At 38.7% G+C, this 15,437-nt stretch overlaps 2 protein-coding genes and 1 long non-coding RNA gene across 3 annotated transcripts; 1 reads left to right on the plus strand and 2 right to left on the minus strand.

Moving 5' to 3' along the window:
* The first annotated feature begins 2,642 nt into the window (after nt 1-2,642).
* LOC133825027 (uncharacterized) lies at nt 2,643-4,979 on the plus strand. Its single transcript, XM_062258028.1, has 3 exons — nt 2,643-3,493; nt 3,642-4,693; nt 4,786-4,979. The coding sequence occupies exons 1-3, from the start codon at nt 2,643-2,645 to the stop codon at nt 4,977-4,979; spliced, it is 2,097 nt and encodes a 698-aa protein (XP_062114012.1).
* A 2,207-nt stretch (nt 4,980-7,186) lies between these two features.
* On the minus strand, nt 7,187-8,147 carry LOC133825028 (uncharacterized). The gene is made up of 3 exons (XM_062258029.1): nt 8,089-8,147; nt 7,693-7,904; nt 7,187-7,596 (listed from the first exon to the last, which is right to left on the minus strand). The coding sequence occupies exons 1-3, from the start codon at nt 8,145-8,147 to the stop codon at nt 7,460-7,462; spliced, it is 408 nt and encodes a 135-aa protein (XP_062114013.1). The 3' UTR covers nt 7,187-7,459.
* A 1,885-nt stretch (nt 8,148-10,032) lies between these two features.
* Nucleotides 10,033-11,781, minus strand: LOC133821343 (uncharacterized). Its single transcript, XR_009887497.1, has 3 exons — nt 11,414-11,781; nt 11,247-11,304; nt 10,033-10,130 (listed from the first exon to the last, which is right to left on the minus strand). It is a non-coding gene; the product is annotated as an uncharacterized LOC133821343 (long non-coding RNA).
* Nucleotides 11,782-15,437: the final 3,656 nt, after the last annotated feature.

Below are 15,437 nucleotides of genomic sequence, written 5' to 3' on the forward strand. Positions count from 1 at the left end.
ACGCTTCAAGGAGGAAGCTGCAAGGACCAAGAGGGTTGATGATGGCCAACAATTGACGGCTTTGCAGGTCGACATCCGTGCGGGGTCCTCGTTGTGGGATGACCTCTAGCGGAGAAGGTGCCGATGACTCGACGACTTAATCCATCGTGCACAAGAATATATCAGCTGCGAGGATGCCCAGATTGGAGCATTTGGGAGGAGCTCAGTCCAATCCAAGTGTCTTCCCAGTTGGCTTTAGTACCATGCCGCCCGCTGGTTTTAGTGCACCTCCGACGAGATACGGAGCGGCACCCACTGGGTACAATGCCTTTCAGCCTGCATTCAGTGCTAGAGTTACCGCTCCTTCCCAGTCTATCGCTCCTAGTTAGACCCCCAACAGTAGTAGACATGAGGGCAAAGGTAAGGGTAGAAAGCCCAAGGGAAATGGGACCGCACATGCTGAACAGGGAACTACCCCTGGCGGGAAGTATGTCTCGCAGTACTCCGAGTACACTAACTTGGTGGACTCCCGTGAGAATATATATTTGGCTATGGGCTAACATGTTCATTACTGAAAGCCACAACCCATCCGGAGGGACATGGAAAGGCGAGATCCTAGAAAGTTTTGTTGTTTTCACAACAATATAGGGAACCACACTAATGAGTGCCGCCAGCTCAAAGATGAGATTGAGATCCTGATCAAGTTGGGTCACCTCCAACAATACGCTCAAAGCGGGCCTAACCAAGATCTGTCCCCAGCAATGGGAGTACCTGCGCAACCCGCCACTCCCTTATCTCCAAGCCCGGTGCCCATAGCTCTACCACAACCGATACAAACAAGCTCCCTCTGGTGAACGACAGAGTAGGTACTATCTCAGGACGACCCCACTTGGGGGGCACTTCTAAGGGCTCGCATAATAGCTATGTGCAGGCGTTAAACCACGATGGTGAGGTGTTGGCCTTAGATCAATTGCCAGCCCGGATGTCGTAAATGATTAACCAAGTCATCACATTCTCTTAGGATGATGCTCGGAGAGTTCACTTTCCGCACCATGATCCTTTAGTGATCGAGAGCAAGGTATCCAACAAGATGGTGGCTAGGATCCTGGTGGATAATGGGAGTTCAATGAACCTCTTGTTCAAGTATGCTTTTGAGAAAATCAAGTAGACCGTAAGGCACCTGTCCCCATGCACCTCGAGTCTTTACGGAATCTCGGAAGAGGGTCTCATACCAATTGGCCAAATCAAGCTACCCATGCAACTGGGGGAAGAGCCTCGCCAGGCCTTCAAATATTGCACTTTTGTGGTGGTTGATTGTCCCTCTATGTATAATGCCATTTTGGAGCTTCCGACCTTGGTGGATTTCAGTGTCGTCACCTCCATTCGACACTTGTGCTTGAATTTCCCATGCACTCAAGAATTGGTAAGGTCTAAGGCGACCAAAAGGAGGTGAGGCAATGCTACAACGTTTCCTTCAGACAACCAATTATGGTAGTCAAGGAGGTGATTTGAGGACAGTGTCTTCCCAAGGACGCAGAAGTGCAGAAGGTGTTGGTTGAGGAGGCCAATGAGTTGGACCCGTAGGTTCAGGAAGAGAGGGCAGTCAAACCGATGGAAGAAGTCGAGGAGTTAGCTCTCGATGCAGCCACACCCAATAGAAGAACCAAGATTGGGAAAAATCTAGAGGAAAAAGTCTAAAACTCGCTCCTAGCCTTCCTTCAAGAAAACCAGGATGTCTTCGCCTAGGCTCTCTCTGACATGACAGACATTGACCCAAATATCATTTTCCATGCCTTAAATCACTACAAGAAAAAACAGTATTCATAACACTTAAAAACTGGTAACTGGGAGTATTGATAACGCTTCTGAAAATGATAACATAGCCCCTGTTATTAAAAGTCATGTCTTTTCTATAACAGTATTCGAATGTTATGTTCAATGTTATCTTAAACTATTCAATAACACATTTTTAGTTGCTATAATATTCAAATAATAACATTTAGTTAGAGTATTTGGTTATAAATTTGAAGTTTAATCTTTTACTATTTGCATAACACTTTTCAACTGTTACATTTGATTATTTTGATAGAGTTTTTAGTTTGTTATATTATATAAATCATAACAATTTGTTATACTGAAGAAGAATCTTGTAGCTCAAGCTAGGGTTGTTCTCTTCCATGGCGAAGAAAAAGAAGCCAATTCGTAGGCCTGAAATTCATGTAGAAGAACAAGTTGAGCTGTTGTTACCTGATGTACAGGAGCCGATTATTTCAGGCCCTGAGGGAGTGGGAATTGTAGGGCCGGAGAATGATGGTCTGATTGCTCTAGATGTGACTGGATCTGAGGTTTTGAATTTCGCATATGAAGCCGAACGACCGAATATTAACACCCAGGGATCTGAGGCTAAGGGAGATGGAATCGGTACGGGTCCGACTAGTGCTTCCTGGGCGGATAAGGTAGATGAAGGGGATAAGGCGGATGAAGGGGATTTTCAGACATCGGTCCAGCATCAATGGCAGACGTTCACGGCGAGTAAGCTTTCATTTTCTGACTAGAAACTAGAATTTACTGAACCTTTGTTTAGAGATGGGCAGAAGTTTGCTAGGGTCGATATTGAAGAGGTTAAAGTTCAATCTACGAATTGGAATTCGGCAGTGATATGCATGGTGCTTGGTGCTAACCCTCCAATGGCTGTTTTTGAAGGGTTCATTAAAAGAGTTTGGGGCCATCTAAGGATTGCTCAAATCGCTAGAATGACAATGGGGCTAACTATGGTCAAATTTAATGATGAAGCAATGAGAGATCATGTATTGGAGAATGGTGTGCTTCAATTCGACAGAAAACCTGTTATCATTAGGCCATGGATAGCGGATCTCAGTGCTATCCGATTAATTCGCTCAGTTCCATTATGGATTCGTTTACATGATCTTGGGCTTCAGTATTGGGGCAGTAAGTGTATCAGTGCTTTGGTGAGCACTATTGGCAAACCACTTCTTGTAGACAAGTTTACTAGGGAGCGTTCAAGAATTCAATTTGCTAGGGTTCTTGTGGAGATGGAGATAACTGATAATCCTCCTAGAAGTATTCAATTTATTAATGAGTATGGCCAGATTATGGAGCAGGGAGTAGAATATGAATGGTTGCCTACTAAATGTAAGGTTTGCTCTGGGTTTGGGCATTCTATGGTGGACTGTCGTAAGGAGCACAAAACTCAGTGGGTGAAAAAAGAAGCTGTGGCTAAACCTGAGGTAACAGACGAGAAGAATAAAGTTTCTGAGGGGCCTGATGAAGAGACACCTGAAGGTTTGTCTAGAGCTACTGTTGTAGAGGAAAGTTCGGTTCAGGAATCTAAAGAGTTACAGCTTCCAGGTTTGACTAAGTTTGATCAGTTGAAGGAAACAAATAAGGGTGAGCAATGGCAAACTCCGAGACGTGTGGCTACACAGGCTAGGCAGGGTCTAACAACTGGTAGTAGTACTCCTCCGTCTGGTCAGATTAAAAAACAGGCAAATAAGTTTGTAGTACTTCAAGAATAGAAGAAGGGTGGCAAAGAAGGTAATATAGGAACTAGTTCTTCCAATGGATAATTGTAATATACTGAGTTGGAGCTTGAGAGGGCTGAATAGTTCTAATAAACATATTTCAGTCTTAGATATTTGTAGGAGGAATAAAATTGGAGTTGGTGGTTTGTTAGAAACCAAAATGAGGGGGAATAAAATTGTTGAGTTCATGGAGCATAAACTTCCTAATTGGGAGTTTTACTCCAGTCCGACTATTGAGGGCAGACTCTTAATAGTTTGGAGGAGAAGCTTTGTAAGAATGACTATTTTGGAGGAATCACATCAGTTTGTTCATTGTATGGTCAAAATGGCAGGCCAGAGGGATAGTTTCTATGTTACTTTTGTCTATGGTTACAATATGTTGGAGGAAAGGAGGAGTTTATGGCAAGGTCTTAACAGGATTTCTCTTTCTGTTCGAGCTTGGATTGTGCTTGGGGACTTCAATGCCCCTTTCTCTGGTTTAGATAGATCAGGAGGAAAACCAGTTTCTGGTTTAGAGTTGGCTGATCCTCTGTGTTGGCTAGCTGATACTAAAGTTGAGGCTCTTAAAAGCATTGATTCCTATTTTACTTGGACAAACAACCAAGAAGGTTCAGCTAGGATTTACTCTAAGATTGACCATGTATTCATGAATGAGGAGTGGCTTGATCTCTTTCCTCATTCTTTGGCTGTATTTAGATGGGAGGTAGTCTCGGATCATTGCTCTTGTGTTGTCACTAACATGCCTATGGAGAAGATGGGAGTCAAGCTTTTCAAATTTTATAATTTTTGGACTGCCCACCCAGATTTCAAAGAAGTAGTTATGAGCAGCTGGAGGACCCCTATTAAGGCTACTGGGTTGAGAGCAATTTACTTAAAGACTGTGAGGTTGAAGCATAGACTTAAGAAATTCAATAGAGATGCTATTGGCGATATAGATCTGAGCTACTATTCGGCTAAGGAGGCTTATCAGGCAGCTCAACTTCAAGCTCAAGTTTATCCCCAAGATCACAGCTTGCAAGAGGCAATTAAGGTGACTGCTGCTGAGTTCACTTTACAGGAGCATATGTACCATAGCTTCCTTGCTCAGCGTAGTAAGCTTACTTGGATTAGGAAGGGGGATATGAAGACATCTTATTTCCATGCTTGTTTGAAAAAACGAAGAGCAGATAACAGTATTGCTACTTATTTATAGAGCAAGGGACTTTGATTGATGATTTTCAGGAGGTAGTGGCTCACTTTGTTGACCATTTTAAAAGCTACTTAGGCAGCCCAAGTTCGGCTGCTGGTAGAATTGACTTGCAGTGTATGGAGATGGGTTCCAAGCTCTCCATAGAACAACAACTGCTTCTCTTAAAACCCTTTTCCAGTAAGGAAATCAAGGCTGCATTTTTTGGAATTCCTAGCACTAAGTCCCCCAGACCAGATGGATTCAACTCTGGTTTTTTCAAAGAGCTTTAGCAGGAAATTGGGAAAGATGTCTGTTCAATGATTGTTCAGGGTTTTACCACAGGTCAATTTCCGTCTGAGCTTCATGAGACCACTCTTTCCTTGGTTCCTAAAGTCTCTAATCCAGCTCGGGCTATTGACTACAGACCTATTGCTTGCTGCTCCACTTTGTACAAATGTATGGCTAAATTGTTATGTTCTCGTATGGCTTTAGTTCTTCCTGTCCTCATTCATCCAAACCAGGGTGCGTTTGTTAGGGGTAGGTCGATTGCTCATAAAATAATGATATTCCAAGACCTAATCAAGAATTATGGTAGGGCTGCTACTTCTCCTAGATGTGCCATCAAAATAGATCTTAGGAAATCATATGACACGATTGACTGGCAGTTTCTTGAAGATCTTTTGAGGGCCTTTTGTTTCCCTATGAAATTTATTGGTTGGATAATGACCTGTGTGAGAAACACTTCTTACTCTTTACTTATGAATGGTAGAGTTCAAGGTAGCTTTAAGGGCAAAAAGGAGCTGCATCAAGGTGATCCAATGTCTCCCCTTCTATTTGTGCTTATTATGGAGTATCTGACCAGAAGCCTTCAACTGGCTACTCGTGCTTCTACTTTCAGATATCACCCTATGTGTAAGAGCCTTAAGCATCTCAATTTATGCTTTGCTGATTACTTAATTCTGTTTTGTAAGGGAACCCTTTCGGCAATGAGCATTTTTAAAGAGGTCCTAGGAAAGTTCAGTGAGGCTACTGGTTTATCTATTAATACCAACAAGTCTCATATTTACTTTGGAGGAGTTAATGCAGCAGAGAGAAGGGTTATTGCACAAGATATTCAGCTGCCTGAGGGATCCTTTCCTCTTAGGTATCTTGGGGTTCCTATGAGACCAACTAAACAGAAACATGAGGATTGTGAGATTATTATTCATAAAATCAGGCTGAAACTGTTATCTTGGACTAGTAGGCATCTGTCATATGTAGGCAGAATGCTTCTTATACACTCTATTCTGTTTGGTCTTAGAAACTATTGGATGAGTGTTTTTATTTTGCCTCAGAGTATTGTCAAGGAAGTAGAGAAGTTATGCCGAGTTTTCCTGTGGGGAGCTTCAGGGAATCAAAGTAAGCTTCATATGGCTTCTTGGCATCAGGTGTGTCTCCCTAAAGCTTATGGAGGGCTCGGGTTTAGGGATGGGGCGATCTGGAATAGAGCTATTTTAGCCAAGTACATTTGGGTTGTTTCAGAAAAGCAGGACCTTCTTTGGGTCAAATGGATCAAGGAAATTTATTTGAAGGGAGCTAATTTCTGGAGTTATGCTCTGAAACCAGACAGTAGCTGGTATTGGAGGAAATTGTGTCATTTAAGGAGCAAATTCAGTAAGAGAGAGGTTCTTGCTGCTGGGATTTCAGGGAAGTTTAAGCCTTCAAAATTATATAACAGTACCCTCAATCAGCAGCTAGTGGGGTATAAGCATGCGGTCTGGTGTAAGTTGATTCTCCCTAATCACCGGTTTCTTCTTTGGCAGGTGGTCAATGCTCACCTTCTCACTCGAGACAATTTATTTAGAATCAATTTTCAATTGAACAGCCTCCTTTGTCCAGTTTGTGAAGATCATAATGAAAGTCACACTCATCTCTTTTTTGAGTGCTGCCTGTCCAAGATGATGCTTACCCTTATCTTTGCTTGCATTGGGTTTAAAGCTTGGCCTAGTAATTACAATGGTTGGGTGGTTTGGCTTAACAGTGGGTGGATTGGTATCATTGAATCTATTCTGGACTTGGTGTTAGCAGCTGTGATCTATAGCATTTGGTGGAACAGGAATATATGTGTTTTTTATGGTTATTCTTTGACAGCTAGTAGTATAGCAAAGGAAGTTATAAATTTAGTCAAGTATAGATTATACACTGTTAATAATAGGAAGATTTCTATTCAACACCATCTTTTTATTAGAAACCTTCAATGTAACTAATGTGTGTTCAGGGGCTATTTGTTAGTTGAGTGTACAGGTTTTTTGTTTGTTGGGTGATTGGCCCTTTGGTTGAACTGGACCGTTTGTTCAATGAAGTTTCTTTCTTCTTGATAAAAAAAAAACAATTTGTTATGCTTATAATATGTTTCTAAATCATAACATATTAAGGTTTTTTATTGTGATAAGGATACTTATAAGTTTTTTTTAATTAAAAGATTTTCATTATTGTATTTTGTTAAAAAAAATCAAAATTAATCATAAAATGTAATTCTCAAAAGATTGATAAACATTACATTAAACAATAACTAATTCAAACCATGAATGTGTCTACTTCATGAGATCTTAGTTCTAACTTAAGTTTGAAAGCATAACATAATAAAGTTTTATAATCTTGAACATTTTTTACTTCAAAAATGAAAAATGGAAACATTACAAGATACACAAAAGTAAATCATGCATGAAACTTGCTCCTTCCTTCAATTCATCATCCTTTGTGCACTTGTCTTTGTTGTGAGTCCATTTGCTTAGCTACAACAAAATTTAAATGAGAAAACTGAGAAAAGCAACTTGTCATGTTTAACAAAGGAAGCTTGGTCCAAAACATTGAGTGATTTTTCTTTTGGTTTTTGACCATCCATTTGCTCTGAAACAGAGTGCCCATCTGGAATTCGTATACCATTATAAAAGAAAAGAATAAAAAAATTATAATTTACACAACATTTACGATGGTAATCTGCAATAACAGGAATTCATATACTTGTTTCCCTTTCTTCCACAGGTCCATGTGTAATCCCTTTTGCAATAAAGTCAGTTGTAGTCCACAAAAGGCCTATTGTCGTCAAGCTTATGTTAAGCTCTGTCTTTTGAGCACTTTGAGCACTGTAAGCTCCAGTCACATCTACACACCTGTAATATTTGAGTGTAATAATGGAATCATACCAGCAATTACTTAAAGTGGTAATTCCAGGGCTTTTAAAAAAAAAACATAACCAAATTGCCTTGTATTAATTAAAAATGCATGAAAGTGGTAATTCTAGGTTTATATGTTGCAAGTAATGAAATTATTAGTTTTTATCAGTCAATCAAAGTATACATGTCAGTGTGTGCCTATGCATGTGTGTAATCGGTCACTTGATATATTATGTCACTGCACAATACAGTATCTGATAAAACTGGAAGATTAGAACTTATTAAAGTGGTAGCTATAGTCATCCATGTTGCATTAATGAAATTATTAGCTATTATTAAATATATCTGTATTATACTTGCAAAAGCATCAATCAAGCAATTAAAGAATATGTACTATTATCTGATAGAAGTGTCAAACGTAAGCATGAAAAATCATAGACAAGCTATGACTTCAATACATTAATGTGTATAAAAATACATTAATGTGTATAAAAAGGAAGAATGAAAAGGGTAATCAAAGTGAGATCCTCCAACTCCAAGAACCTGTCCCGATTTTTATAATGTTCAATTCGATTTCGAAAGAAGGAAATTGTAATGAAACTCTGCTTTAATGGCCATTTGTTTTGTTGGGATGTATGTGGAGAGAAAAATCAAAGAATTTTTTTGTAGATTTGACATCCTTAGAATTTGTTTTGCAAAAGTTTATCAATAACATCATCGTCTCTTATTAAATAAATAACTTACATAGGAAGATAGTCTGGTAGTACATTGGAAAGTCTATCATTCTTGATCACACGTAGGCTCTGAAAGAAATATTTAACTTGAGCTGAAGATATGGAAGTAACAAATCTTTTTTAAAAAAAATCTAATCCTAATTATTGGGAAAGAGGGTTGATAGAGGTTTCATATAAATATGTATGTAATAAATATAAATCCCCAAATCTGGAAATCTATAGTCTCTTTCTAACCTGGAAACCCATAGTGATGAGTTCCTTCTCTGAAGCATCAGCTACCGACCTTGGAAATGGAAAGAAGTGGAGAGGATCAACTTTTGCAAACAAGACAAACCTCAACATCTCAATAATATTTGGCCAACTGTAGTGCATTTTTTCTCCATGCCTCTGCAATTTATATATATATACACATATTTTTTTAAAAAAGCAGACATTACATTTATAGGCTAATAAAAGGCTAACTTTAAAAAGTTAGTAATATAAGTTTACCTCTAAAACATGCAAAAGTACAAGAAAAACAGAAGAAAATACAAGTCCTGGAAGTGATCTGAACCTAAAACAGCACATATGGATTGATCTAATGCATCTAGTGCCATGCTTCATAAATGCTGGTTAGGTTTCTCTGCAAGCTGTAAATCACCCGAGGATGTCAAGGAAATTGCATATGGATTATGGATTTAAAAGTACAAGAAAAACATAAGAAAATACATCAAGAAAGTGACCCACATGTTGATTCCACAAGGGCTCTATTCCTGTTAGATGGCAAACAAATCACTAATCCGAACACTTATTTAAATAAATAAATAAAAACCCACAATGAATCATGCATATATATAACCTATGAGTAATGTTAGAGACACTCCCAATTTGCACACTTAAATTACACACTATAATGTGTAATTAATCTCAACCATACAATTAAATATGATGTGGTCCACACTTAAAAATATTAATGGTTGAGATTAATTACACATCATAGTGTGTAATTTGAGTATGCAAATTGAACTCTATAAGAATGCTCCAAGAAAATCCCAAACAAAAATACTAGTTTCTAATTACCAAATAGCAACCAAAATCAACTTTTCCTACCCTCTTCATGTTTCTTTTCCAATTCTCATTGATAAGTTCTAACAAGAAAAATCTATTATTCCTCCCTTTTTCTCTCTACTTGATCAGTAATCATGTTCTTTTTTTTACTGAACCTTGGAAGACATTTATTATGCAGCCTAGGATTTGATTTTAAGACCAAAAGACAAACAATCATTCATTTATAAGCACTTTCAAAGCCTAGAAAACTGTAGACGTTTGGAACATCCTAAAAATTACTCAGACGTGGTAAGGAATCCAATGTACAAATTTTTAATTTAATTTCCCTTAAAACCAAATAGATTATTACTTAGATATGCATGAACCTCATATGAAATTTACCTTGCTTATTATTAAACTAAATCTTTAAATTCCAACCACCTGCACATTTTTGGGGGTAAGGACAATGCTTTCTCTTTGATCAACTGATAATTCAGAGCGTTTCGAACCAGGAGACTATAAAGCACTGCCAAAATCTCAAATTAAACCAAAGGTCACTGAAAAAGATAAGATACTGGGACCCAAATGAAAAATACACCATGGCCCTTTACTTTAGCCATAACTACAATAAGACCCTGACACCTCTTAAAATGGAAAATGGTTACAGCAACCTCCTCAATTAGTCAAAGGTTTGATGATGTGTCTAAGAAAAAAAATTATGTGAAAGTAAACCACAGGTCTTTTCATTGGATTTTTCCATCAAAGGCTTTTGAATATGTTCACTTTTTTTTTACTAGGAATCCTTGCCTAACTTTAAAATACTTGGGACAAAAAAATTATAGCAGTTGCTATATAGGTACTCAGGAGGGACTCGAACCTCAAACTTTTGGGAGCAAACCACATGCCTGACCATTTGAGTTATCCCTCTTAGGTTTCATTTCCCTTGTTAATGATGAGTTGGAAACAATGCTTGTAATTTGATTTCATTTTATCTCAGTTTTTGGCTCTCTGTTTTCCTTCTATCTGTTTTTTTTAATGCAAATATGTTGTAAAAAAAATTATAGGTAAAGAAAAAAAAATTAAAACATTGAGGTGAAACTCATGCAAGCAGCATCTATAAAAAATAATTTAAAAAAAAAAGATGAGAAAACTAAAGTCCCAAATGATAAAATAATACAAGATCACCATAGTACTTCAAAAAATAAATCTGACCATTGTTCATCATAAAGATAGTAGAACATGAACATAAGAATTTCAAAGACATATTAAACTTGCAAAATAATTCAGTACCTCCTTTTCTCTACTTCATTTGGAAAATTTATAGTAAACTTGCAAAGTGATGCTAAAAAGAAGTTTAAAGGTTTAATGGCGTGAAGAACCACACATGCCTGGAATCATCATTTACATATGTCAGAGAGAGGAAATAGTTTAAGCCGAAAAAATCTTGCAACAACATATATGGCCAGACATATATAGCACAGAAAATATATTATGTGGCATGATAGAACCCATTTATTATCCGGCTGAAATTGCAGCCAAGACCTATATATGTATATATTTTTCTAATAGCAAATAGACATTTACGGAAAATAATTCCACACCAAGAACCTATACTGAGATGACATGTCAGAACAATGATTACCTGTGTGAATGCTTGATATCCCTTTAGTATTTCCAACACAATAGCCTCTCCTTGTGACCTGCGAAAGTGACTCAAAGCTAATTAAAAAAAAAAGAAAAAAAAAAGCACTACTAGAATCCTATTTTTATAATCCTACTACAGATGCATTGGTACAAAGTTAACCAAACCTTGACAAAATAAGAGACAATGCATCAAGTATGGTCAACCAAAATGAATCAACCATTGAGAGACAGAGATGTGTTGTTTTCTCGATAGACTTAATAATAGGTGGATCAGAATCACATCTCGGAGATTGAAGCTGGTACACAAGACAAGCTAGTCAGCCCTCAGATGAACTGCTTGCTTTATTATATAGAAGAAATCTTATAGTAAAAAAAATAAATACCTCACCAACATCAATTGCTTCATCTGTTAATACAGCCATTGTAAAGAAAACTCCTAACAAACCCTCAACAGCCAGAGTTATATCTTTCTGTAATGCACTTTCAGCTATGCCCTTAAGACGTGAAAATTTATGGAAAATATTTGTTTGATATTGAAAATGTAACACCAAACACATAGTGAAGATGTGTTTTGGCTTTGCCATAAACATAAAATGAGATAAAATCCAATCAAAGTGACTTTGCTTTCCCAATTTATAAAAGCTATAACTATAGTGGATGGTTATCTAACAAGTGATTGTCAATACCACCCAAAGATATAAACCATGGTTGATTTTCTTTGTATTATATATCAAGATATATTTTGTCTATATTAAAGGAAGTCCAAAAATTTGTATAAGGTTTTGTCTGGCTAGAGTACCGGCGTTGTAGGTAAAGGAATAATGTTGTTGAAGCAGCCACCGCATAAGGAAATATAGTCCAAATTCCTTGTGTGATTGCACAACACAATTCAGATCCACATAATTGAAACTTTTAACAACATGGATTTAGCTTTTAAGAGATAAATTATATGTGCATACCACAACCGTTGCAACAGTAGCAAGGGCAAACAATGGGCGCTCTCTCATCAAGCATCCTATCTCCAGCTATTCTCAGAAAGAGAATAAATGATTATTAGTTCTCCATTCATGACAAATATATACAACAGAACATTAGAAAAATCTGCCTGAAATTGAAATTTCAATGATCCCTCGGTTTTGAAATTCGCTATTGAAGGTGTTAAACATAAATTAGTCATAGACTTCATTTAATTGACCCGTCAGATACACTAGTGTATTAGTACTCAACAAAATTTCATATATTCAATCTGATGCAATGGGATTTTAATAAGAGCTGAACTGATCTGAGTTAGAAGAATGACCAAACCACCACCACAAACTCCAGCAAAGAAACACTCAGCAGATATTGCCTGCTTACCCAAAAAAACACATCAATCCCAGGGCATAAGCATAAATTCTAGACCAGAAGAAATGGGACAACAACTTCTCTTTTTTTTTTTTGTGTTTAAATTAATTTATTGATTGTAAAACTATATAAAAAAAACAAGCTCAGATGGTAAATTAGTCATTGAACACTAACAACTAGAAATGTAATGTGATGGATTTTGGGATTTCTGGAAACTCACCTTCAAGCTGGTTCTCACTCAAGTCCAAGAAATCAAGCCCTTTTTGTTCCGAAATCCATCTTATTCGAGTAATTTACTCATCTTGCCGATTAAGAGGAATCAACTCACAGTTTCGAATACACACACACATATATATATACATATATATTGATGATCTGATATGAAAATGAAATCTAAATAAAAAATTACCTCACAGTTTCGAATACTCTGGCCTGGGTTTGTGCTTCCAGCAGGAGAGTTAGAAGGCGCGCGACTCATGAGGGAGATGCCTGGGTTCTTGCTTCCAGCAAGAGAGATGGAAAGCGCGCGACTCGTGAGGGAGATGTCTGGGTTCTTGCTCAAGCAGGAGAGACAGCAGCTTGAGGGAGATGGCAAGACTCGATTGTGGGAGAAGGAGCTGCTTTTGGGTTCCTACTTGTGCGGTTCAAAGGAATGGAGAGCCTAGCAGACTGCCACTACAACATTTTTTAAGATTGTGGATGGGCAGAGGAGGCAAATGGGAATAGTTTAGGTTGTGGATTAGGGATTTAGAAGATTAGATGAGGATGGGGATTCAGATGATTTCATTTTATTATTTTCGTGATATTAAGTTTGGCGCTTCATTTTGGCGCCTGGCCTTTTTTTTTATTAACTGTTTTTTATTAATAACACTTTGAATATATGTCATATATTTACCGTAATATATGCTAAAAAATGTTGTAGTGAATGTCGATCCCAACGTCACTCTAATCCAATTGAAGTAGAGGATGTTTGATCAGACTAAAGCGAAAGCCTTAAAGGTGGAGGTTGACAAGCTACTTGCAAACGGTTTCATCAGAAGCATGCAATACCCCAAGTGAGTATCCAATTCGGTCCTCGTGCCTAAACCAAATGGCACCTGGAGGGCCTGCATAAATTTTTCCCGACCTTAACAAGACATGTCCTGAGGATTATTTCCCGCGTGATCAAATGGTTGAAACCACCTCCGGGTACGAACTCTTGTCTTTCATGGACACATACCCGAGATACAACCAAATTTCCATGCATGTCGCAGATCAAGAGCATACCAGCTTTCGAACACACAAAGTAGTCTACTACTATAAGGTGATGCCTTTCGGACTGAAGAACACTTGGGCCACCTACTAGAGGATCGTGAATCATATGTTCAAAGAAAAATTAGGACATAACATGGAGGTGTATGTAGATGATATGATGGTAAAGTCTATAACGGCCTCTGACCACGTGAGGGACCTCGCGGAGGTGTTCTTGGTTCTATGAAGGATTCGAATGAAGTTGAACCCCCAAAAATGCACCTTTGGGGTCACCTTCAAAAAATTCTTGGGTTTCATCATCAGTACTCAGGGAATAGATTCCAATCCTGAAAAGATTAAATCTCTGATCAACATGCCATCTCCATGAAGGCATAAAGACGTCTAGAGCCTCACTGAATGATTGCTTCTTAGAGCCGCTTCGTTTCAAAGGTGACGAACAAGTGTATCCCATTCTTCAACATCCTCCGAGAAGGATAGAGGTTTGAATGGATAAGGAACCCCTCTTGCTCTACATGGCTGTCTTTGAGAATAGCATCAGTGTCGTGTTAGTTTGCAAGGAAGGTCGTGTCCATCACTTTGTATACTATGTGAGCAAAAGGCTCCTCAGAGTTGAGTCCCCATACCCGCTCATGGAAAAGCTGACCTTTTGCCTGATGGTGGCTTCTCAGAAGCTAAGGCCCTACTTCCAGGCCCATCCCATCAAGGTCCTCACGAACCACCCCTTGCAGCAAGTCCTCAAAAATTCGAAGTCGTTCGGGAGACTCCTAAAGTGCACTATCGAACTTAGTCAGTTTGACATCGCTTATCTCTCGAGGACGGCAATAAAGGGGTAGGCACTAGAAGATTTCATCACCTAGTGCATGAGATATCATGAAGAACCAATGATTACCCCGGTAGATGGGCCAATGTGGAAGTTGTATGTAGATGGGTCGTCGAATGAAAATGGTGTCGGGGCAGGTCTCATTTTAGTATCCCCTGAAGGATAATGGGTCCACAACGCCTTAAGATTTGGGTTTGATGCCTCCAACAATGAAGTAGATTATGAGGCGTTGCTTGATGGACTTCGAGTTGCGCTTGAGCTTATAGATGAGGGCCTCGAGATTTTCAATGACTCGCAGCTGGTAGTTAATTAGGCACTCGGGGAGTACCAGGCCCAGGGACGAAAATGGCCGCTTTCCTAGCGAAGACCCAATAGATGCTACATGGCTTCAGAAAGTTCACAATTCGAAAACTAACGCCCTGGCCAAGCTTGTAACCACCAAGGACGCTGAACTGATCAATGTAGTCCCCCATTGAATACTTGTCTTCCCCAAGCATTTTAGCTCCCGAGGAGGTGGAGGCAATCCATCCCTAGAACTGCTGGATGGAGCCCATAGTGAAATATTTCGCCTCTGGAGAGTTTCCAGAAGACATGGAATTAGCTCGGAAGCTACTTTACTAGGCGCCTCAGTATATTATCATGGATGACAAGTTGTAGAGGTGAGGATATTTGTTGCCTCTGTTACAATGCGTGTCCAAGCAAGAAGCCAATATGATACTCCGAGAAGTGCATGAGGGCTTCCATGGGGACAACGTCAGGGGGAAAAGCCTCGCC

The sequence above is a fragment of the Humulus lupulus genome, chromosome 3 (genome assembly GCF_963169125.1).
Source record: "Humulus lupulus chromosome 3, drHumLupu1.1, whole genome shotgun sequence".
In the NCBI taxonomy this organism is placed as follows: domain Eukaryota; kingdom Viridiplantae; phylum Streptophyta; class Magnoliopsida; order Rosales; family Cannabaceae; genus Humulus; species Humulus lupulus.